Consider the following 23,815-nt stretch of genomic DNA (forward strand, 5'->3'; position numbering starts at 1 on the left):
GTATTAACTACACCCCCCAATTTGGTGTTGTCCCCAAATTTTGAAATTGTACTTCCAATTCCTGAATCCAAATCGTTAATGTAAATTGTGAACAACACTGGTCCCAGCACCGATCCCTGTGGACCACCACATCCCACCTTTTGCCAGTCTGAGTAGCTACCCTTTAACCCCTACTCTCTATTTTCTGTTTTGTAGTCAGCTTGCTATACATTCTGCTACTTGTCCCCTGATTCCACATGCTCTTACTTTAGCCATGATTCTACAATGTGATACCTTATCGAAGGCCTTTTGAAAATCCAAATATATTACATCTACTACATAACCCTTGTCCACTCTTTCTGTTACTTCTTCAAAGAATTCAATAAGGTTGGTCAAGCACGACTTTCTCTTCTGAAATCCATGCTGACTATTCTTTATTATATTTTCGTTCTCTAGATGTTTTTCTATTACATATTTGAGTAAAGATTCCATTATCTTTCCTACGTCCGATGTTAAGCTAACTGGCCTATAGTTCCATGGACTTGTTCTATCTCCCTTTTGAAATATAGGAACAACACTTGCGGTCCATCAGCCCTCTGGCACTATTCCCTTTTCGAGTGAATTTTTATATATACGTAATGGTGCATCTGCTTTCTCCTCTCTAAGTTTGATTAGTTTATCAATTATCTCCCCCCTTTCTATCTTAAATGTTTTCATATCTTTTTTGATTTCTTCTTCTAATGTCCTGCCTACTTTGTTTAACAAATATACTAAGGGGTGGATTTTAATTCCCAGGCGTGAAAGCAGCCTAGCGAGCGGCCGGTCCGTCTGGGAGAGGCAACGGTGAGGCCCAGCCAATTTTCACAGCCAGATCTCATTAGCATAATGGTTGGGCAGCCACTTCCCGACCAAAAAGGCCCAGATGTTGGCGGCAAGTGGCTGCCCAACCATTAAATATGGGCGATGGAACACCGCCGCCCGAAACCAGAGGGAATGGTCCAAAATATTTTGGGAAGCCAGTGGGTAACTCCCCAATTCCACACACCCTCCCCCCACCCCACCGGATAGAGGAAGGAGTTAAACTTCCCCCCCCTTAAATTCAAGTTAACAAACAAAGGGTTACTTTCATATGTTTAAAAAAAACTCCACTGCAATTAAAATCTGAGAAATTGCACAATTAAAATTCTCACTATTGTTCTAGAGATTTCAGGAGAACAATAAGAACTAACTGGAGGATAACAAACAAAGCAGTACATTTCAACCCAATTCTCCAACATTTTTGTGTCAGATACCTTGTATTGAATGCTGAGTTCATCTGATAAATCCATCTGTTCCTGCTGGCTTTGGAAACCATCCAGTTTATACTAGGTTTGCAGAGGGCAAGAAGTGGTCAAGGCAATGGCATATTTCTAAGAACACAAGACTCAAATGTTGAGCATGCATAATCTTTTTGTTCAGAAGTCTGAATTTCTCTGACCAAGGCAGGTTCAGCCAATTCTGGCCTTGAGCATTGTCACGGGTCACTTTATAAAACATGTCAGGTTTGTTCAAATTTACATTTTAATTGGGTATATTTTGTAAACTCAGGAAAGCAAAAAAGAATAGAGTACAAATTCAGCTCTACAGCAAAACTGGTAATGTAAATCTTGTATAATGCACACTACCAAGGCACAGAAATGTATCTCTCCACACAGGTGTTTTACTTCTTCCTCCTTTTCTCACTGATTTTCTTTCCTCCTTTTGTCCTTACCAAGGACCCAACTGGCTCTTTGGTGGGGTATGGCACCAATTTCTTGTCACCCCCGGTAGCTCACCTAAATACTCATTCTTCATATCCAAGTGTAGTCAGTTGAGTGTCGACAGGCTATTAAATTGTGGAGGGCATCACAGCCGAGCACAATTCTGTCCTCACCTTACTTCCATCCACACACATTTCCAGCAAAGGTCACTGGATAGCGATCAAGAGCAGGAATCCTAGACAATTTCCCCCTCTCGAATCCAGGGTGGAGACCAATCTTAGTACAGTACCCCTATCGTCATCTCAGCTGAGATCAGCTACGTTAGCATGGACTGAGGATTGCACCCGATGCTTTCCTGGTCTGTGTGGATCACCTACTCACTGTGTGAAATATCAGGGCAGTAACCACATGTTTTTCACATGAATACAATTTTATCTTGGTGTTCTTGGTAATAGAGACATGTTATATGCGCCTGTGGCCCTGAAATATAAACGCAGATCTTCCAAGTTCCAGTACTGGGAGTAGACTGTAGCAGTTTCATTCTGGATACCAGTACTAATGAGATTTTAGTCTCAGAAACTGAACACGTTGACATTGTCAAGTCAGGAAGAGTGCATTTTGGAAAATAATGTCAACCTCTGTGCCATGTTCTCGTAATAAGAAAGCCCTTTCTAGATCACAATTAATACTAGCATTTTTGGACAATGTCCAAACATACAGAAAGGTCAACATTTCTCATTTCATTTAGAAAACATGCTGTTAAAGATGCAATATCCTCCAGGCCATTTATGTTCTGGTCACAGAAAAAAATACTAGAAAATCCTCCTTTAGCCCGTTTTAATATTCTTAGACATGTAATATTTTTTCACAAAATTATACTTGGAATGCAAAAGCAGGTTTTAAATACCGTATTAACAATATAGCAAATTCCACTAGTACTATTTTGTTCAAATATGAGAGTTCAAAAATGTATGTTTTACTTGTATTTAGTAAAAGGAATAAAAAGGTAGATTACCTACATGGTTGGGTCGTCATTCTTTGAATGGTTTGCATCCTCTGCACACTGTAGGGTATTGCCTTGTTTGATAGGTTCTGGAGAACCAAGTAATGAGCACACAGGAAGTGTCATCCCAATGTTACATGTCGGCAAGTGGTTTCCATCGCATAAAACCCCCAGGATCTGCGCCAGTGCTAAACTGCAACCAACAGCTCACCATCAGTCTCCCAGAAACGATACCCCTGCCAAGCTTGTGGGGCTGATGGCGTGCGAAACATTCAAGAAATGGAAGACCCTACCCGGTAAGTAGTCTATCCTTCTTCTTCAATCCACATCCTTTACACACCATAGAAACATGCCAAAACAGTACAAAATTAGGAGGGGGATGCGCCTGTATAGCAGCCATAACACCAGATGTCAGAAACAATCTGCCAATTGCCTTGTCGTATACTGCAGTTAATGGACAGTAGTATTTTGTAATTAAATGTGTGGACAGTATTTCAGTGCTTCTAAAAATACCTTGAATACAAACCGGATCATGATTTTGAGTAGGTTTTCAACTAAACTTCTAAATAAAAGCTTGTAACTTAATTTTTTTATGCAGAAAGCTCATTATGCTGAGAGAGAGAGAAAAGAGAAGAAAGAGAGGCAGACAGTGACTGTCCCACGATTTGCATTTAATCATTGTTTGGTGAGATTTGTTTGTACAGCTGCGGTAGGTGAGTGAAATCCTAATCATCTGCTGTTGAGTGCCAAATACTCACTTAATGTGAGATAATTTGTTTTTTTATATTAACCTAATAACAACATAAGCCATTTTTTCCTCAGGTTGTTAAATCCAAAAAAATATTTTCAGCCCCTTGTCTCAGTTGAATAACTTTATGTACAGTAATTTCTGGAAGTATTCATGATTGACAGGGAGACTGGGCATTTAAAAAGGACACAGGTTGCAAGCACTCTGCTTCCCACCCACTTTCCAAATGATGTAAAAATTGCTGATTTTATGAATTTGGCCAATTGAAAATAAAAATAAAATGTTATTGAAGTAGCCATAAGTAGTCTGCTGTTCCAGAAAGGCTGAGACACAGAGCGTTTGCAACCATCTTCAACCATCTCGGCCTCCTCCCGATATCCCCACCATCACAGAAGCCAGTCTTCAGCCAATTCGATTCACACCACATGATATCAAGAAACGGCTGAGTGCACTGGATACAGCAAAGACCATGGGCCCCGACAACATCCCGGCTGTAGTGCTGAAGACTTGTGCTCCAGAACTAGCTGCGCCTCTAGCCAAGCTGTTCCGGTACAGCTACAACACTGGCATCTACCCGACAATGTGGAAAATTGCCCAGGTATATCCTGTCCACAAAAAGCAGGACAAATCCAATCCGGCCAATTACCGTCCCATCAGTCTACTCTCAATCATCAGCAAAGTGATGGAAGGCGTCGTCGACAGTGCTATCAAGCGGCCCTTACTCACCAATAACCTGCTCACCGATGCTCAGTTTGGGTTCTGCCAGGACCACTCGGCTCCAGACCTCATTACAGCATTGGTCCAAACATGGACAAAAGAGCTGAATTCCAGAGGTGAGGTGAGAGTGACTGCCCTTGACATCAAGGCAGCATTTGACCAATTGTGGCACCAAGGAGCCCTAGTAAAATTGAAGTCAATGGGAATCAGGGGGAAAGCTCTCCAGTGGCTGGAGTCATACCTAGCACAAAGAAAGATGGTAGTGGTTGTTGGAGGCCAATCATCTCAGCCCCAGGGCATTGCTGCAGGAGTTCCTCAGGGCAGTGTCCTTGGCCCAACCATCTTCAGCTGCTTCATCAATGACCTTCCCTCCATCATAAGGTCAGAAATGGGGATGTTCGCTGATGATTGCACAGTCTTCAGTTCCATTCGCAACCCCTCAAATAATGAAGCAGTCCGAGCTCGCATGTAGCAAGACCTGGACAACATCCAGGCTTGTGCTGATAAGTGGCAAATAACATTCGCGCCAGACAAGTGCCAGCCAATGACCATCTCCAACAAGAGAGAGTCTAACCACCTCCCCTTGACATTCAACGGCATTACCATCGCCAAATCCCCCACCATCAACATCCTGGGGGTCACCATGGACCAGAAACTGAACTGGACCAGCCATATAAATACTGTGGCTACAAGAGCAGGTCAGAGGCTGGGTATTCTGCGGCGAGTGACTCACCTCCTGACTCCCCAGAGCCTTTCCACCATCTACAAGGCACAAGTCAGGAGTGTGATGGAATACTCTCCATTTGCCTGGATGAGTGCAGCTCCAACAACACTCAAGAAGCTTGACACCATCCAGGACATAGCAGCCTGCTTGATTGGCACCCCATCCACCACCCTAAACATTCACTCCCTTCACCACTGGCGCACAGTGGCTGCAGTGTGTACCATCCACAGGATGCAATGCAGCAACTCGCCAAGGCTTCTTCGACAGCACCTCCCAAACCCCCGACCTCTACCACCTAGAAGGACAAGGGCAGCAGGCACATGGGAACAACACCACCTGCACGTTCCCCTCCAAGTCAAATACCATCCCGACTTGGAAATATATCACCGTTCCTTCATTGTCGCTGGGTCAAAATCCTGGAACTCCCTTCCTAACAGCACTGTGGGAGAACCTTCATCACACGGACTGCAGCGGTTCAAAAAGGCGGCTCACCACCACCTTCTCGAGGGCAATTAGGGATGGGCAATAAATGCCGGCCTCGCCAGTGACGCCCACATCCCATGAACGAATAAAAAAAAAGTTGAATCTATGGGGCCAAAAATCCATGAGTTGCATTGACGGCAGTTGTGCCATGTTCGTGCCCGCCAGAGTTCACTGGGAGGACACCTCTTACCAGGGCATAGGCGTGCACAAGTGCCACTTTGGACATAATTCTGGACCTACCTACCTATGGAAGCCTGAAATTCCGGTGACCCACCCTTGGTCACAGTTTCCCCCCCCCGCCTTAAAAGGCAAAGGGGAAACTGGGTAATCGCCATTTCTGGGGGTGGAGGGGGGGTTTCCACTTGTGTCTTGCCAGAGTTACAGCGGAAGACCAGTGGAACCCCTGAGGAACGTTGGCTCCTGTATATTTATTTATGCAGAAGTAATATTTATTTATCTAAGAGAACAACAGTTTTATGGCTGCATAATGGTGGCAGTAGCACATTCTGGTATTGCCACCGACAGGATTTGGGAGGACTATACTCACCCAACCCTTTGTCTGGACTGTGTAATTTGATCCAGTCTGCTTCTGAGTAATTCAAGTTCTCTGGAATGCGTAGTTTCATCCACTCATTGTCAGGCCGTCTACAGAGTTCAGACAAGATACAGTGCTAACACTACTGATTTCAGAGAACAGACAGCGTTAATACTACCGATTTCAGAGAACGCACAGCGCTAACACTCCCAAGTGCAGAGAACGCCCAGCGTTGACATTGCCATGTTCAGATAGGAAGGGGTGGGTCCATGGAGAAATTTCATAACGGGGATGAGAATTTTAAAATCAAGATGTTGGTGGACCGGGAGGTCAGCGAACACGGGGGCGATGGGTGAACAAGACTTGCTGCGAGTTAGGATACGTGCAGCAGAGTTTTAGATGAGCTCAAGTGTATTGAGGGTGGAAGATGGGAGGCCAGCCAGGAGAGCATTGGAATAGTCGAGTCTAGAGGAAACAAAGGCATGGTTGGGGGTTTCAGCAGCAGATGAGCTGAGGCAGGGGCGGAGACAGGCGATGTTACAGAGGTGGAAGTAGGCGGTCTTGGCGGTGGAGCGGATATGTGGGCAGAAGCTCATCTCAGGGTCAAATAGGATGCCAAGGTTGCGAACAGTCTGGTTCAGCCTCAGACAGTCGCCAGGAGAAGGAATGGAGTCGGTGGCTAAGGAACGGAGTTTGTAACAGGGAACGAAGACAATGGCTTCAGTCGTCCCAATATTTAGTTAGAGGAAATTTTTGCTCATCCAGTAAGCAGTGTGACAAATCAGAGACAGTGGAGGGGTCGAGGGAGGTGGTTGTGAGGTAGAGCCGGGTATCATCAGCGTACACGTAGAACCGGACATTGTGTTTTCAGATGATGTCACCGAGGGGCAGCATGTAGATGAGAAATAGGAGGGGGCCAAGGATAGATTCTTGGGGAACTCCGGAAGTAACGGTGCCGGAGCAAGAAGTCAAGCCATTGCAGATGATTCTCTGGCTACAACCGGATAGATAAGAATGGAACCAGGCGAGCGCAGTCCCACCCAGCTGGACAACAGAGGAGAGGCGTTGGAGGAGGATGGTATGGTCAACCGTGTCAAAGGCTGCAGACAGGTCGAGAAGGATGAGGAGGGATAGTTTACCATGGTTACAGTCACATAGGATGTCATTTGTGACTTTGATAAGGGCCCTTTCAGTACTGTGGGGGAGGTGGAAACCTGATTGGAGGGATTCAAACATGCGGAAAGGTGGGCACAGATTTGGGATGTGACGACACATTCAAGGACTTTGGAGAGGAAAGGGAGGATCGCAAGGACAGAGGGATCAAGGATGTTTTTTTTGAGCGGGGGGTGATGATGGCAGATTTAAAGGAGACAGTATCTAAGGAGAGGGAACCGTTAACAATATCAGCTAACATGGGGGTCAGGAAGGGAAGTTGGTCAGCAGTTTGGTGGGAATAGGATCCAGGGAGCAGGAGGTGGGTCTCGTGGTCAAGGTGAGCTCAGAGAAGGCATGAGGGGAGATAGGAGAGAAAGTAGAGAAAGATGCAAGTTCAGGGCTAGGGCAGGGGGGAAACGTAGGGAAGTTTGGCTAGGGGGAGGGAAGCAGCAGGGGCAGCTGAACAAATAGTCTCAATCTTAGTGACAAAGAAGTCCATGAGCTCCTCGCACCTGTTGTTGGAGGTGAGGGTGGAGGAGGCAGGGGAGAGGGGTTTAAGAAGACAGTCTAAAGTGAAGAGAAGCCGGGGGTTATCTTTGCATTCCAGGATGATCCTGAAATAGTGAGCAGTTTTGGCAGAGGAGAGCTTTATGTGGTCCAGCCAGATCTGGCAATGAATGGCTAAACCAGTTGTCTGCCATAAACATTCAAGTCTGGTCTGCGACCCTTGGACTTAAGGAAACGGAGATGATGGCCGTACCAGTGGGAATGAATAGGGTGTGAGAGAGTAATGGTTTTAATGGGACAAGGGCATCAAAGGTGGAGATGAAGGTGTGATTGAGCAGATCGATAGCTGCAGAAATGTCGTGGTGAATGAAGGGCCAAAGGCTAGACAGTTGGGAATTTGAAAGTGCCATTGTAAGTGATTTGGGGGAAGAGCTTTTTTCCAGGGGTGGACACAGAAGGAAGTGGGGTTGGGAGGTGGAAGGAGGATTTGGGTGGAGAGGGATACAAGGAAGTGATCAGAGATGGCCTTATCCGTAATTGACACAATGAGAGTAGTGAGGTCACGAGATGGCAAGGTTGAGTGGATGGTCGTGAATATGGTTAGGGGAGTTTATATCGAGAGAGAGATTAAGGGAGGATAGGAGGATAATTAACTTAGAGGAGAGAGAGCACGATGAGTTGAGATGGAAGTTGAAATCATTGAGGATGAGAAGTCGCTCAGTGCAGAGGCTGAGGGAGGAAAGCAGTGAAGATATTTTGGTGAGAAACTTGGTGTGGTACTTGGTGGGCAGTAGAGAACGAGGATTTTAGAGAGGTGAGAGAGGGGTGGAACAAGATGAGATGCTCAAAAGAGGAGAAGGTGCCAGAAGAGTAGGGGGACAGACCAAGGTGTGATTTGGTGATAAGGGGCACACTGCCACCTCGGTGGTCTGGGCGGGGCAAGTGGTGGAAGATATAGCCAGGCGGGGAGGATTCATTAAGGGGGAAGGTGTCATCACCCGTCAGCCAGGTTTCCGTCAAGGCCATGATGTCGATGCAATCATCCACAATAAGTTCATGGACGACAAGGGCCTTGTTCACAAGTGAACGGACATTCTGGAGGGAGATGTGGAGAGGGGTGGTGATAGCTGATCCGCTGGCAGAGTCCACACGGTCAGCGCTGGGAGGGGTGAGTAGGACGGGAAGGAGATTGGCAAGATTAGCTCCCATCGGGAGCACTGGGCGGGAAAGTCGGTGAGAGAGTCGGATGGGGCAGTTGGGGTTGCCACTCGTAAGGAAGCAGCAACGGTGCCTCGATTGGCCCTTCGGAGGATGCCAACAGAAGCACAAATGGAAGATGTAGGCTTATCTAAGAGGGAGTCAAGCCTGGTACAGCGGCAGGAGAGTAGGAAGGTCGAGGAGTGCTGAAGGGTTGGGGTAGGGATTTGGGGGGCAGAATACTCGAGAGGGGAATAATGAAAGGAGGCATGAACAACAGGAGAGAGAGGCCTTGGAGGCGTGAAGAGAAAATAAGAAAAAGATGAAATAGAAGTAATGGTCTCAGGTCCGGACCGGCAGCCAAAACAACACGCGAATGGACACAGGGAAACTCAAGTTACATGGGCGTAGTTACATAGCAAGATTAGGATAGATAGGTCCTGGTAATAAACAGGGAATGGAGAGGAGACAATAGGAGAGAGTCCAAAGTTAAAGTCAGAGGTCCCGTGGACGGCAAGGGCCTTGTTCACAAGTGAATGGACATTCTGGAGGGAGATGCCTCTCTTGGCATCCTCCAAAGGGCCCATCGAGGAACCTGTTGCTGCCTCCTTACGAGTGCAACTCAACTGCCCCATCATACTCTCTCACCGTCTTTCCTGCCCAAAGCGCACAATGGGAGCTACTCTTGCCAATCTCCTTCCCGTCCCACTCACCCCTCCCAGTGCTGACCCTGTGGACTCTGCCAGCGGATCAGCTAGGATGGAGTCTGCTTGGAGCATCGACAAACTGATGTCCAGGTTCAGAGACAGGTGTGGAGGGCAAGTCAATTGGTTGCCTCCAATTCCATGTGCTCTCATTTTTGTTAACAGTCTCTCATGTGGAACCTTGTCGAATGCCATCAGCATGATCTGATAAAAACTCCAACCAAACTCCCCTGTCTGCTGGAGAAGTGAGGCCTCCACATTGAGCAGCCTCGCACCTCGCTTTGACTCTGAAAACACTCCATGCAAGGCCAACCCAGCAATTGACCTGTGGGCCCCTTCAAATATGTGGCCCCATGAATGGGGGGCTGTAGCCTTTTCTATGTGAGGCTGAATTTGACAAATCCACAGCACTGCATTTTTTACATAATTTGAGCTGCAAGGTTAAGGCTGTGAGGCGCATTTCATTCAACGAGAGTGGGTAAGGGTGACGTAATTGGAAATGATGTCACGAGCGGAGCCATAGCTTTTTAGCATGCGCTGCGAGTGACGTCATCGGGTGGCCCGACTCATGCTCAGGATCGAAAACCAGAAATACCCACACTGTCACTAATCACTCCGTCAAACTAAACACTCTGGGAGAGAGCTGCGGTGACTGATGGGGAATTGCGTGTGAGTCATGGATTGTTTTCATATTTATTGGATAGAAAGTGGAAGGGGGTTACCTTTTACATTACAATGTGAATAGTGACACTGCGTTCGATGACATCACTTGCCGCGCATGCGCCGGGCTTTCAGAGAAATCAACTCGCTGCCGTTCAAACTCAAGAGCGTGATCCAGGTCTAACGAGGGAAGGGGGGGAGGAGAACGTGATCCAGGTCTAACGAGGGAAGGGGGGGAGGAGAACGTGATCCAGGTTTAACGAGGGAAGGGGGGGAGGAGAACGTGATCCAGGTTTATCGAGGGAAGGGGGGGGTGGGGGGAGGAGAACGTGATCCAGGTCTAACGAGGGAAGGGGGGGAGGAGAACGTGATCCAGGTCTAACGAGGGAAGGGGGGGAGGAGAACGTGATCCAGGTTTAACGAGGGAAGGGGGGGGGGGGAGGAGAACGTGATCCAGGTCTAACGGGGGAAGGGGGGGGGGGGGGAGGAGAACGTGATCCAGGTCTAACGGGGGAAGGGGGGGGAGGAGAACGTGATCCAGGTCTAACGGGGGAAGGGGGGGGGGAGGAGAACGTGATCCAGGTCTAACGAGGGAAGGGGGGGGGGGTGGGGAAAACGTGATCCAGGTCTAACAGGGGAAGGGGGGGGGGGAGAACATGATCCAGGTTTAACGAGGGAAGGGGGGGGGGTGAGGAGAATGTGATCCAGGTCTAACGAGGGAAGGGGGAGGAGAACGTGATCTAGATCTAACAGGGGAAGGAGAACGTAATCCTGGTCTAACAGGGGAAGGGGGGGAGGAGAACGTGATCCAGGTCTAACGGGGGAAGGGGGGGGGGGGGGAGAGAAGAACGTGATCCAGGTTTAACGAGGGAAGGGAGGGAGGAGAACGTGATCTAGATCTAACGGGGGAAGGGGGGGGGAGGAGAACGTGATCCAGGTCTAACGAGGGAAGGGGGGGGGGAGGAGGAGAACGTGATCCAGGTCTAACGAGGGAAGGGGGGGAGGGGGGAGGAGAACGTGATCCAGGTTTAACGAGGGAAGGGGGGGGGTGAGGAGAATGTGATCCAGGTCTAACGAGGGAAGGGGGGGAGGGGGGAGGAGAACGTGATCCAGGTCTAACAGGGGAAGGGGGGGGGGGAGGAGAATGTGATCCAGGTCTAACAGGGGAAGGGGGGGGGGGAGGAGAATGTGATCCAGGTCTAACGAGGGAAGGGGGGGGTGGGGGGAGGACGTGATCCAGGTCTAACGGGGGAAGGGCGGGGAGGAGAACGTGATCCAGGTCTAACGGGGGAAGGGGGGGGCGGGGAGAAGGAGAACGTGATCCAGGTCTAACGGTGGGGGAGGGGGCGGGGGGGGGTGGGGAAGAGGAGGAGAATGTGATCCAGGTCTAACGAGGGAAGGGAGGGGAGGAGAACGTGATCCAGGTCTAACGGTGGGGGAGGGGGTGGGGGGGGTGGGGAAGAGGAGGAGAATGTGATCCAGGTCTAACGGTGGGGGGGGGGGGGGGGGGGGGGGGGGAAGGAGGAGAATGTGAATATACTCAACGACTGAGCCCTCTGGGGTAGAGAATTCCAAGATTTACAGCCCTTTGAGTGAAGAAATTTCTCCTCATCTCAGTCCTAAATAGCCGACCCCTTATCTTGAGACTATGCCACCTAGTTCTAGACTCTCTAGCCAGGGAAAACAACCCCTCAGCATCTATCCTGTCAAGCCTTCTCAGGATCTTATATGTTTCAATAAGATCACCTCTCATTCTTCTAAACTCCAGAGAGTATGGGCCCATTCTATTCAATTTGGGGTAGATTTTAAATATTTGGCGGCCGACTGGCAGAGCGTGCTGGCCGACTGTCCAATAGTGCCGGCAGAAAGCCCAGTCCATGTCGAGGGTCGGGCCTCATTAACATATATGTGACAGGCTGTGGGCGCTAAACGGGCATCCTGATGCAGCTCGCTGGCTCTGGACCAGCACAACATCAGGCAGCCCAGAATCTGACCCAGCCGGGAAAAAGATAGGTCCAAAGAGATTGGACATCACGGAAAGGGGGAGCCTGGAGTGGCAATGCTCTGGTGATGCCAGAAGGAGCATTTCCACTTTTTGAAAAGAAAGGACGGATTTGGTGCGATTTGGCCTGAAGTGGGGAAAGGTTACATCTTAATGTTATAATGGTGGCATCCTTGTCACAGAAATGCTAAATGAAAATGGTAAAGTATACTGGAGACTAGACAAAGGAATCAGCAACAGGAAAAGAGCTGGCACTTAGCCAGCACAGTAAATAAACTAGGCAGGATGTTTCTCAACGTATTTCCAGCATAACTCCATCAGGCAAGGATGGAAAATTATACAGGGGCCCTTCTTTCTTTTTATCTGTTCTCAGCATGTGGAAAATGTTGGCAAAGCTGTATTTTTATTGTCTATCCTAGTTGCGCTGAGAAGGTGGTGGGGCTTTTCTTTGAACCGTTGCAGTTCTTGCTTTTATGATTGTGTTCTTTAACAACTGTTTATAACCAAGTGACTTGCTGCTGGCATTAAGATTTTTACGATAATCCAGCAGCTTTGAGATTTATTTTTCCTGGTGCCAACCCCTAAATTACCAGATTTATTAAATTCAGTTTCACAATTTTCCATGGTGGAATTTGAACTCATGGGCCTAGAAATTCAGCTGTGCAGCGCCTCTTTTTCGGATACTAAACAACTGCCTACGCCTCCATATGGCAGGCAGGAAGCACACGCTCATTATGAGCTGAAAGGGCACCGCCCACCATATTGTCCAAACGTGCATCTTTGCTGTGGTTCATCATGTAAGTATTATTGTACCACCAAATTAATATTCATAGTCTGATTTAAATGTATTTCCAGGATGCCTTGTCAGTCATATATTATATCTATGCCAAGGGAAGGAAATGGCTCCACGTGGCACTGGAAGCTTAAAAGGAGCTGTTTCTTTCTGGTCAAGAAACTAGAAAACAACAAAAGGAGGAAAACTAAGAACTTGCTCTGTAAGATTTTATTTAAACATAACTGCACAACATAGTGGTACTTTTGTGCCACTCACAGGCGGTAATATGAAGACTGCCTCAGTGCCAAGGCTGGTGCACATCCTAAAAATGAATAAAATCTTTGTAATTATACTTCTAAGTTTCCGCTGTTGTCCTTCCAAAGGCTCAAATACACGTCTTACAATCTTTTCCTTCTCTTTGCATCTTCACTGTGTTAAAGTCAAGACTCATTGCATTGTCTCCTATTCTTAACTCATTCTTACCCAGAACTGAAAACTGCATAATTCCCTATCTCTTCAGTTTTCACTTCCTCCAACAATCAGTAAGTACTCAATTATGCTCAATAACTGCTTAGGTCACCTTATATGCATTACTATTAAAGCCCAAGCTTAGTGTCACAAAGTAATTCGTTTTCAATTTACCTCATAGCTTTTCAAAATTGGTGTTGCCCCAAAGTAAAATAAAAGGAATATGGTGTAAGTTTGTTTGCCACAAAATAGCTTTTGCATTGTCAACTGTGGTAGTATTGCAATTTAGCACTGAACAACATAAAATCTAATCACTGTAAATAAAAGAAAATTACATAACTGGAGCTATATTTTCTGCTATTCACTAATTTTAATAAAACAGTAGATGCAAGTATAAAGCAGGGAACCCCACTTTGCACTTATATCCATTTTATTCACCAAAAATTAGCAAAAGGAGGAAAATATACTCTCTAGCTTTTTTTACTTATTAAACAGTGGTCAATTTCCAGACTGCTAGCCACTAAGGCACTTTAAGTGGGTTATGTGACAATTAAGTCCATGCAGTGACAGCGAACCCAGGAATGCTACATATTGATTAACAGCAACTTAACATACCACTGGTATTTGGTAAAGAGACCCAATCAGACATTATTTGAAATTATGCAAGTTTACCGCCTCAATGGAGCAGAAATGGAGTACCTGACCTACACCAATAAATGGGACAAAGTGCTAAAATAACCATGTTTTTCAGCGACTCATTGGTTTATTCTTGTCAAACAATTTTTCAAAACATTAATATGTCTTTATTGGCACAAAATCTGCTCTCCCATCTCATCCTCAGACAGGTACAAGGCATGGACTAATATAACATATAAGGTCAAGACAGTTGCTACTATTTCACAAATGCTATAAATGTATCAGCCACTTGTAGATGATAGTTGGTTACAACAGTAATAGCTTACATCAAAGAAACTAGTGAGCTAATGTCCTTCTTGTTTCTGCAGATGGCCTGTTCTTCATTGAATCCAACTTGGAGGACAGTGATGTGGTACAGAACACAGGGTCTTCTGACAAACAACAGAGATCTGCCACCCAAAGGCCACATCCTTGATTGTGCTTACGGGGAAAACACTTACCCAAGAAGTTCATTCTACCACATCCATCTTCAGAGATTTTATGGTTGATTTTAACCCATGCACCTGTCAAGAACGGGGCATATGTGGTGTTTAAATAGAGGACACGTCCTCCCCTCTGGGTTGTCACTACACTCACACCAGAGTGTGGCCCACTGGCAGTGGGTGCTTTTTTCTATTCATTCATGGGATGTGGGTGTCGCTGGCAACGCCAGCATTTATTGCCCATCCCTAATTGCACCTTCTCAAGGGCAATTAGGGATGGGCAATAAATGCTGGCCTTGCCAGCAACGCCCACATTCCATGAACGAACTAAAAAAAAACACCCACTGCCAGTTTAACTGCCGTCTCTCAGGCAGCGTGTGAGGCCCTTGCCACAGAGAGGGCCTCATAAATACGCAAAAGTCAGAGGCCTATGACTTAACTAGAACCCCGATGCAATTTTAATGCTTAGTAGACCAGTGCTGGGCTCAGCAGAGAAAGCTGCCGACAGGTAGGAGCGGCCTCAGAAGAGTGCCAAGAAGGTAAGATTTTAAAAAATTTTTACGGTTTCCTTGTGGGTCAGAAAGAGCATGAGTTTCAGTCGGCTACTGGCACATAAAAAGCTTACCCAGAGAGTTTGGCATGTCACATCCCTTGCAGGAGAGCATAAAATCTAGCAAAGCAATGAATGAATGGCACAGGATATGTAAATGGCAAATCAAATATAATGCAGACAAGTGTAAAGTGCTACACATAGAATTATGTTTTAATAGCTAAAGATGAAGCTAAAAGAAATCTAGGAGGTTTAAGCCCCGATTTTAACCAACCCCGCACGGTGAAAGCAGGGAAGGTGCAAGTCAGATGCCTGTTTTACACACCGCCTGATTTTACTCTCCATTGATTTGACCTGCCGCACCCGCTCTGCCCATTGGTATCTGTGTTGAGGGGCCTAACCAACAGTTCTTAAAAAGACCACTTCCGGCTACTCAGAAACAGGCAAGTTAAAGTTTATTTTAAAATGATTTTTGCAGGGCCAGTAGGATCATTAATGCTCCTCCTGACCCAACAAAAATCAATCCCCACGATGGCTGATGCTCCGCAGCCCTGCCCAGGATTGCTACCAACCCCCACCCCCACATCCCCCTTAACTTACCTGCACTGGCTGGGCTCCGTGCTGGAGCCGTCGTTTTTACGGCCCTCTGCGATCGGCAAGCTGCTCAACATGTGCAAGCAACTCGCCGATGGTATGGAAACCAGGCCCAAGAATGAAAATTTGTCAGGCCTTGCACAGCCCGTCTCACATCCGATGGAACAGGACACAAGAGAAGCTGCCCCTATAAATTTACCTTTTGCGTTCTTTTGCGCATTTGTAGGAGGTATAAAGGAAAGCTTACCCGATTCGACCTGTAGTCTACTATCTGGGAGAGACCTAAAATTGTTGTCAGGGCACTACCCCCAAGAAGAAATGTTCCTCCAACAACCTTTCGAAATGCCATCTTTTTTTCTGCAATACAAGATTACAAAATGAAGTTTCTTTCAAATCCTTTTGCAAACAGGCAAATTTCACAGAAATTACTACAACTGTGATACATGGATAGAAAACTCACGAGACACATAATATATCTGTATTGAAAATGATTACAACATTGCATTAGGCTATAAGTCACTGACCTTTCATACATATGAAATAAACCAAGTAAGGGAAAGCTACTGCTGAATATCCTTGTACATATGCAGCTAGTAACTGGGGTCTCTAAGACAATGTCTTGTATCATAAGAAATAGCTATCTTAAGAGTAAAGAATATACAACAGCTAGTAGTTGTTTATTCTTTTTGCATATTACAGTACATTCCTATGCATGCGTTATCATACTGCCCTCTTCTCGTATGAGGCACATACCAAGTTCCATCCAATTACTAACCATTCACCTAAAAGGACATGTTATTTTAAAACAAATACAATATGCAAACAGCAAGATCCTGCATTCTGGAGGACATTTAAGACCACTGACAAATTCAGTTGTACTATATGAAGTTTTCAAAGGTCACTCACACAAAGATTAATGTATATTTACACAATTTGATTGACTTGTGATATTTGTAAAGTTGCACTTTATGGACTAGTACACTATATATATTTAATGCACTTTTACATTATCTTCAAAACAACTTTAGTAACCATAGATGCTTGGACTATAATAGGATTAAAAATGTCATTACATGCAGCATTCATGAGCATTTACTTAGCTAGCTGCAAAATACAGAACAACTATAATAAGGAGATAGCAAGTTCTATTAAACAGAAAATACCCAACCTTAGAAACACTGTACCTCCTTCTCATTTTAATATCTTAAACTCTATTCACCACAAATTTAAACAATCTTCACTGTGAATGCAACTTTGGAAATTACTAAAGATTAACCAAAGCACAGCTATTTTTACAGAATATTAATTACATTATGACTGTGGAAAATGTAGCCCAAACCTGCATTTCAAAGCTAATTTGAGGATAACAGGGCTTAAAATTACAGAATGAAGGCTTTGTGCAATTTATTTTTTTTGGGGGGGGGGGGGGAAGAGGGTAGAAACATAGAAAGAATAAATGAAAATAATTTTTTCTTTCAGATCTGAGCTGGTATGATTGAATATTAATAATACATTCATATATGCTCTATGGCAGGGAATTGAAAATAGTCCTGTTAATTGGTGGTCTCAGCATGTAGTCTCCCCTTCAGATTGCCTGACTCACCCTCAATTCCTCGGTAGAATGCATGCAATACATTAATTGCTTGAACATCGTCCTTATAGTAAGGTCAGTGAAGGAGACAAAATTAGGTGCAGGATAATAGTTTATTTTGGTGGACAGAAAGCAGAATCGAGGAAAATGTAACATGTCACAGGTATTATAACTGGTATCATGTTTATCACTGGTGCAGAAACACCACTGCAATCCTTAAAAGGGTTCAGTTCACCAGCACCCTATTGCGAAAAAAACCCCTAGATTTTATACAAACTCTAAAATACAGAATACCCATCAAGAAAAACAGAAAATCAGAAAGTTTGGCTTTTGATCTGGTTGCTCGCTGTTGTAAATTTTCACTCTTACCGCCGGGTGGACAATGGATGGTAGTAGATTGGCCGTCCATCTTACAACCCACCTGATTTTCATTTCCATGACTTCAATGGGCACGACCGTCCATTTTCTGTTCAATGGCAAAAGTGAAAATTCACGCCACTGACTTTATTATAGACTGTTTAACAAGAAACCAAGGGCAGTGATTTAAAATGCAACTCTAAATTAATCTGATTCCGTGTTATATAATATATATTGTTTAAACTTTCTCTTTTTATATTTTAAAGGATATTTAAATAATTTATCCATCTAGTTGAAAAAGAGACACTTGTTCATATGAAGACCTAAATTGTTAGCCACAAATTCCACTCCCTTGTCAGTAATTCCACTGGCCACTCTCTCATGCTGAACCAAACCACCCATAATCTTGCCATCCTCTACAACTCCAAGTTGAACTTTAAACCCCACATCCTATCCATCAGCAAGTCAATTAACTTCCACTTTTGCACCACTGCCTGCCTCTGACTTATTTCTGCCCCTCCATTACTGAAATTCTTACCCATGTCTTTCTCACATCCAGACTCAACTACTCCTTACTGGCCTCCCATCCTTCACTCTCCATAAATTCCAACTAGTCCAAAACTCTGCTCCACATATCCTATTCTGCATTAAGTTCATCTCGCCCATCACCACCATCCTCACTGGCCAACACCGATTCCTGGTCCTCCAATGCATAACATTTAAAATCCCCGTCATCTATAAATCTCTCAATGGTCTTGCCTCACCCTAACTATTAAAATTTCCTTCAGCCCTATGTCACATTCTGAATACTCTATTCCTCTAACTCTAACCTTCTATGCATCGCCTGTTCCCATTGCCTCATCAATGGTGGCAGAATATTCAGCTGCCTCAGTTCTACACTTTGGAACTCCTTACCTACCTAACCCCCTCAATCTCTGTCCACCATTAAAAACCTCACCACTCCTAATCTCTCCTTTTCAGCTCATCCTCTGTTTTTCTTACCCTGTTTGGGGCATTTCCTATATTAAAAGGTGCGATATAAATGTGAGCTTTTGTTGGTTACTGTGTTTGTGCTACATACATTGCTTTCTATATAGTTCAATGTTATATTGTTAATTACTATGGTTGTGCTATAGACATGGCTTTCTACAATTCCCTAGAACAGGGAGAAGGACAAGTACATCAACTAGTTCTAATTTTAATTTCAGTAGTGATTTGGTCTAACCTGATGTTAAGATTGCAGGTGGTGTTGATAACAGTCTGAAAGGCTTGTAAAGCATCATTTCAAACAATATTAATTTTGATCTGCTGTTAAGGCCCAATTGTATATCCAACCCACCCCCACTTAGAAAAATATTTCTCTGAATAAAATCACTTAATAATATTTCTGCTTTAACTTCTGCATATACATTAATAGGCAAATTCTAGATAAGGTCCCTGTTGAAAGTAATTAATCATATGACTTTAAGAGACCCTTTCCATTTATTGACTTTATTCATTTGGATGGAATATCTTAATAGTGTGTTACATAATAATTAACCAAATTCAAGTTATAATACATGTGTTCCAGGGAGATGCCTCTGATACTATGATTGATAATGTATCATAGTAGGTGCAGCACAGGAGGAGGCCATTTCGCCCATCATGCCTGTGCCGGCTCTTTGAAAGAGCTATCCAATTTTTTTTAAATTCGTTCATGGGATGTGGGCGTTGCTGGCAAGGCCAGCATTTATTGCCCATCCCTAATTGCCCTCGAGAAGGTGGTGGTGAGCCGCCTTCTTGAACCACTGCAGTCCGTGTGGTGAAGGTTCTCCCACAGTGCTGTTAGGAAGGGAGTGCCAGGATATTGACCCAGCGACGATGAACGAACGGCGATATATTTCCAAGTCGGGATGGTGTGTGACTTGGAGGGGAACGTGCATGTACCTGCTGCCCTTGTCCTTCTAGGTGGTAGAGGTCGCGGGTTTGGGAGGTGCTGTCGAGGAAGCCTTGGCAAGTGGCTGCAGTGCATCCTGTGGATGCTACACACTGCAGCAACTGTGCGCTGGTGGTGAAGGGAGTGAATGTTTAGGGTGGTGGATGGGGTCCCAATCAAGCGGGCTGCTTTGTCCTGGATGGTGTCGAGCTTCTTGAGTGTTGTTGGAGCTGCACTCATCCAGGCAAGTGGAGAGTATTCCATCACACTCCTGACTTGTGCCTTGTAGATGGTGGAAGGGCTTTGGGGAGTCAGGAGGTGAGTCACTCACCACAGAATACCCAGCCTCTGACCTGCTCTTGTAGCCACAGTATTTATATGGCTGGTCCAGTTTCCGGTCAATAGTGACCCCCAGGATGTTGATGGTGGGGGATTCGGTGATCGTAATGCCGTTGAATGTCAAGGGGAGGTGGTTAGACTCTCTCTTGTTGGAGATGGTCATTGCCTGGCACTTGTCTGGCACGAATGTTACTTGCCACTTATCAGCACAAGCCTGGATGTTGTCCAGGTCTTGCTGCATGTGGGCACGGACTGCTTCATTATCTGAGGGGTTGCGAATGGAACTGAACACTGTGCAATCATCAGCGAACATCCCCATTTCTGACCTTATGATGGAGGGAAGGTCATTGATGAAGCAGCTGAAGATGGTTGGGCCTAGGACACTGCCCTACAGCAATGTCCTGGGGCTGAGATGATTGGCCTCCAACAACCACTACCATCTTCTTTTGTGCTAGGTATGACTCCAGCCACTGGAGAGTTTTCCCCCAGTTCCCATTGACTTCAGTTTTACTAGGGCTCCTTGGTGCCACACTCGGTCAAATGCTGCCTTGATGTCAAGGGCAGTCACTCTCACCTCACCTCTGGAATTCAGCTCTTTTGTCCATGTTTGGACCAAGGCTGTAATGAGGTCTGGAGCCGAGTGGTCCCGGCAGAACCCAAACTGAGCATTGGTGAGCAGGTTATTGGTGAGTAAGTGCCGCTTGATAGCACTGTCGACGACACCTTCCATCACTTTGCTGATGATTGAGAGTAGATTGACGGGGCGGTAATTGGCCGGATTGGATTTGTCCTGCTTTTTGTGGATAGGACATACCTGGGCAATTTTCCACATTGTCGGGTAGATGCCAGTGTTGTAGCTCTACTGGAACAATTTGGCTGGAGGCGCAGCTAGTTCTGGAGCACAAGTCTTCAGCACTACAGCCGGGATGTTGTTGGGGCCCATAACTTTTGCTGTATCCAGTGCACTCAGCCGTTTCTTGATATCACGTGGAGTGAACTGAATTGGCTGAAGACTGACTTCTGTGATGGTGGGGATATCGGGAGGAGGCCGAGATGGATCATCCACTCGGCACTTCTGGCTGAAGATGGTTGCAAACGCTTCAGCCTTGTCTTTTGCATTTACGTGCTGAACTCCGCCATCATTGAGGATGGGGATGTTTACAGAGCCTCCTCCTCCCGTTAGTTGTTTAATTGTCCACCACCATTCACAAATGGATGTGGCAAGACTGCAGAGCTTTGATCTGATCCGTTGGTTGTGGAATCGCTTAGCTCTGTCTATAGCATGTTGCTTCCGCTGTTTAGCATGCATATCCAATTAGTCCCATTCCCCCGCTCTTTCCCCATAGCCCTGTAAATTTTTTCCCTTCAAGTATTTATCCAATTCCCCTTTGAAAGTTACTATTGAATCTGCTTCCACCACCCTTTCAGGTAGTACGTTCCAGATCATTACAACTCACTGCGTAAAAAAATATTTCCTCATGTCGCTTCTGGCTCTTTTGCCGATCACCTTAAATCTGTGCCCTCTGGTTACTGACCTTAGATGAAATGGTGAAATATAACTTGTGTACTCAGCTTTTGAGCTGAGTAATATTGTGTTATCCCAAGGAAGAACTGAACTACTCAGAAGCACCACAAGCATGAGCAATTTATATATAACCCACATATTTGGGATAAATAGACATTTCCAACCTCAACATTCTGTTTACACTATTTTATGGGTGACTGTATAAATGTTGTAAAACTTCTACATTTTAAATTATTAAAAAAATGTGGATGGAGTACTGGTAATATCATAATAATGGGGCTAGGCACTGCCCAAGCATTGTTAAAAGTGTTTGAAAGACTAACACATAGTGAATCGAGCTTAGCAATGATAATAGTCTTTGAAATTATACAGGAATATTTTAATTTGCTTAGTGATTAAGGTCGCATGGGAATGCTGTAATTAAAGAAATTTGTGTGCATAATTGGTTGTTTATTGTTCTGAACCTGAAATTTTATGCAAATAAGCAACAGACGATACTCATTGGTAAGTTTTTGAATATGGAATTTAACCCACAACTGAAAGGGCTCAATTAACTCACAAGTGGTGCAAGTGCAGGTGAGCTGCGTAAGGTCTCACTCACCAGTGGGAATAAAATTCTGAATTCGCAATTCACTGTAACATTACACTCAACATGGCCAAAAATCCAGGGGTTCAACATCCCAAAGTGCCAGAACGCACTCGCCAGTGACCACTCTGCATTGCCCTACATACTCCAGGAAGTCATCTCATTATACTACACCATTAGGGGAGCACCTTGACCGCCCACCAGTCAGGAAAAGACAGGAATCCCGGCAGTAGTGAGAGTCTCCACACCGCACCCGCCCCCACCCCACCACCCCCGACCACCCAGAAAGATACCAAAGATTTTTAAAATCCTTGGGGGGGTTTAGGTCATGACCCAAGCCTGGACACTTAAGGAGCCCCGACTTCCTGCCTGCCTTTGCTGGTTGTACTGGTCTGCTGGAGAATTCCCAGGCCAGGGACGAGGCAGCTCCCAGCCCGGGCCGAGTCCCCTCCCCTAGCCAAGCTCCCTCTGACTTGAGGGGCAGACAGACGTTCCGCCTCAAACAAGACCTCCCAGAAATTGGCATTATAAGCATGGACAATGCTTTGATACTTCCATGTCTCATGCAAAATGGCTTTCGTCGTTCAATGGTATTTTGTCCTCATCTTGAAAATGGCATTAGTGGACATTAAAGTTACCAATTCTGTGCAGATTGATACTCTGCACTCCTGTTCCTCCAGGCCCCACAAGGTAAGTTAAAAAAAACATACTTGTTTGGGCCTCTTCTGGCCCCGATCCTCATCCCTGCTGTCCTCACCTGGCAGAAAAGCTACAGCAGCTTCCCGCTCAGGCAGTGCAGGTAAAATTGCAGTTGAATGTCGATGATGTCATTGGGACCCAACATGCATATGTAAAAAAGGGCCCCACCAACTTTGGGTGGGCGTCCTTGCAGTCTGCTTAATAGAGCGAGGTTAAAATTGGGAACTGTCAGCTTCCAGTGGCTCCAGGGTTGTTAAGTATCCTGAGCAATGTTTCACTGCCCTCATGGTCTTGGCTCCCCGTGTGCAACACCATGAGAGATCGATTAGTCTTTAATATATAATGTAATGTAAGCATAAACCTAAGGGACAGATAAGTACTGGCACACTCCCAACTACATAACAATTTGACAAAACAAGTACAAACAGTAGAGGGCTGGTGAATACTTCTAGTATGTTCACTTTTCTGCAATTTGCCAACATTCATTAATTCTCCATTTGATATGCCAGGTCAAATTCCAGATAACTCATTTTGCAACACCATCACCTAGAGTCTCAATGTACCTTAGTGTTTCTATACCACACAATTGGAAACTTAACTCCATTTCTTACTGGATCTTTCACAGTTTTTAAACATTATTCGAAAGACATTCCTTATATGTTGTTTCGGCAACGATTCACTAAATAAATTGGTCTATACTTTAATCTGTTAGCAAAACCCTTAATTTCTTGCTATGTTTTTCTGCAATTACCACTTTATTACATAATATTACTATAGTATGCTTCCATATGACTTTTAATAGTATAGAAATTGTATCCATTAATGAATACACAAATATGTGTTCCACATCTCTGCTTTAAAGATAGGTAATAGTTGTTATGTGCCACTGAAAACTACTCATGAATGAAACTGTCCAGTTCTCACAGATTTTTACTGGCTACTAGTTACAATGTGATGTTTGTCCTTGTACTTTTCAACATTCAAAATGTAAAGAACATCAATTATGTACAGAGTTATATTATGAAAAATACATTTATATAAAGCATATACACATTACCTTTCAGTAGAATGACTAAAGATACATATATAATGAGACATGTTGACTTTTTATTCATCTTATAACATATGAATATCTAATGGTTCAG

The 23,815-nt window shown here is 45.1% G+C and overlaps 1 protein-coding gene across 3 annotated transcripts in view; it reads right to left on the bottom strand.

The window, feature by feature from the left end:
• The window catches only part of gpd2 (glycerol-3-phosphate dehydrogenase 2 (mitochondrial)), a 122,725-nt gene that overhangs the window by 78,870 nt on the left and 20,040 nt on the right, over positions 1 to 23,815 (bottom strand). For 2 of the 3 annotated variants that reach the window (XM_067987437.1, XM_067987438.1), the window contains exon 2: positions 15,906 to 16,015. In XM_067987437.1, coding sequence (XP_067843538.1) covers positions 15,906 to 16,007 — 102 coding nt within the window. In that variant the 5' untranslated portion in view covers positions 16,008 to 16,015. Of the gene's footprint in view, positions 1 to 15,905; positions 16,016 to 23,815 lie in introns of those variants that run through there. The other variant, XM_067987439.1, reaches the window with a different exon arrangement.

The sequence above is a fragment of the Heptranchias perlo genome, chromosome 7, assembly GCF_035084215.1.
Source record: "Heptranchias perlo isolate sHepPer1 chromosome 7, sHepPer1.hap1, whole genome shotgun sequence".
In the NCBI taxonomy this organism is placed as follows: Eukaryota; Metazoa; Chordata; class Chondrichthyes; order Hexanchiformes; family Hexanchidae; genus Heptranchias; species Heptranchias perlo.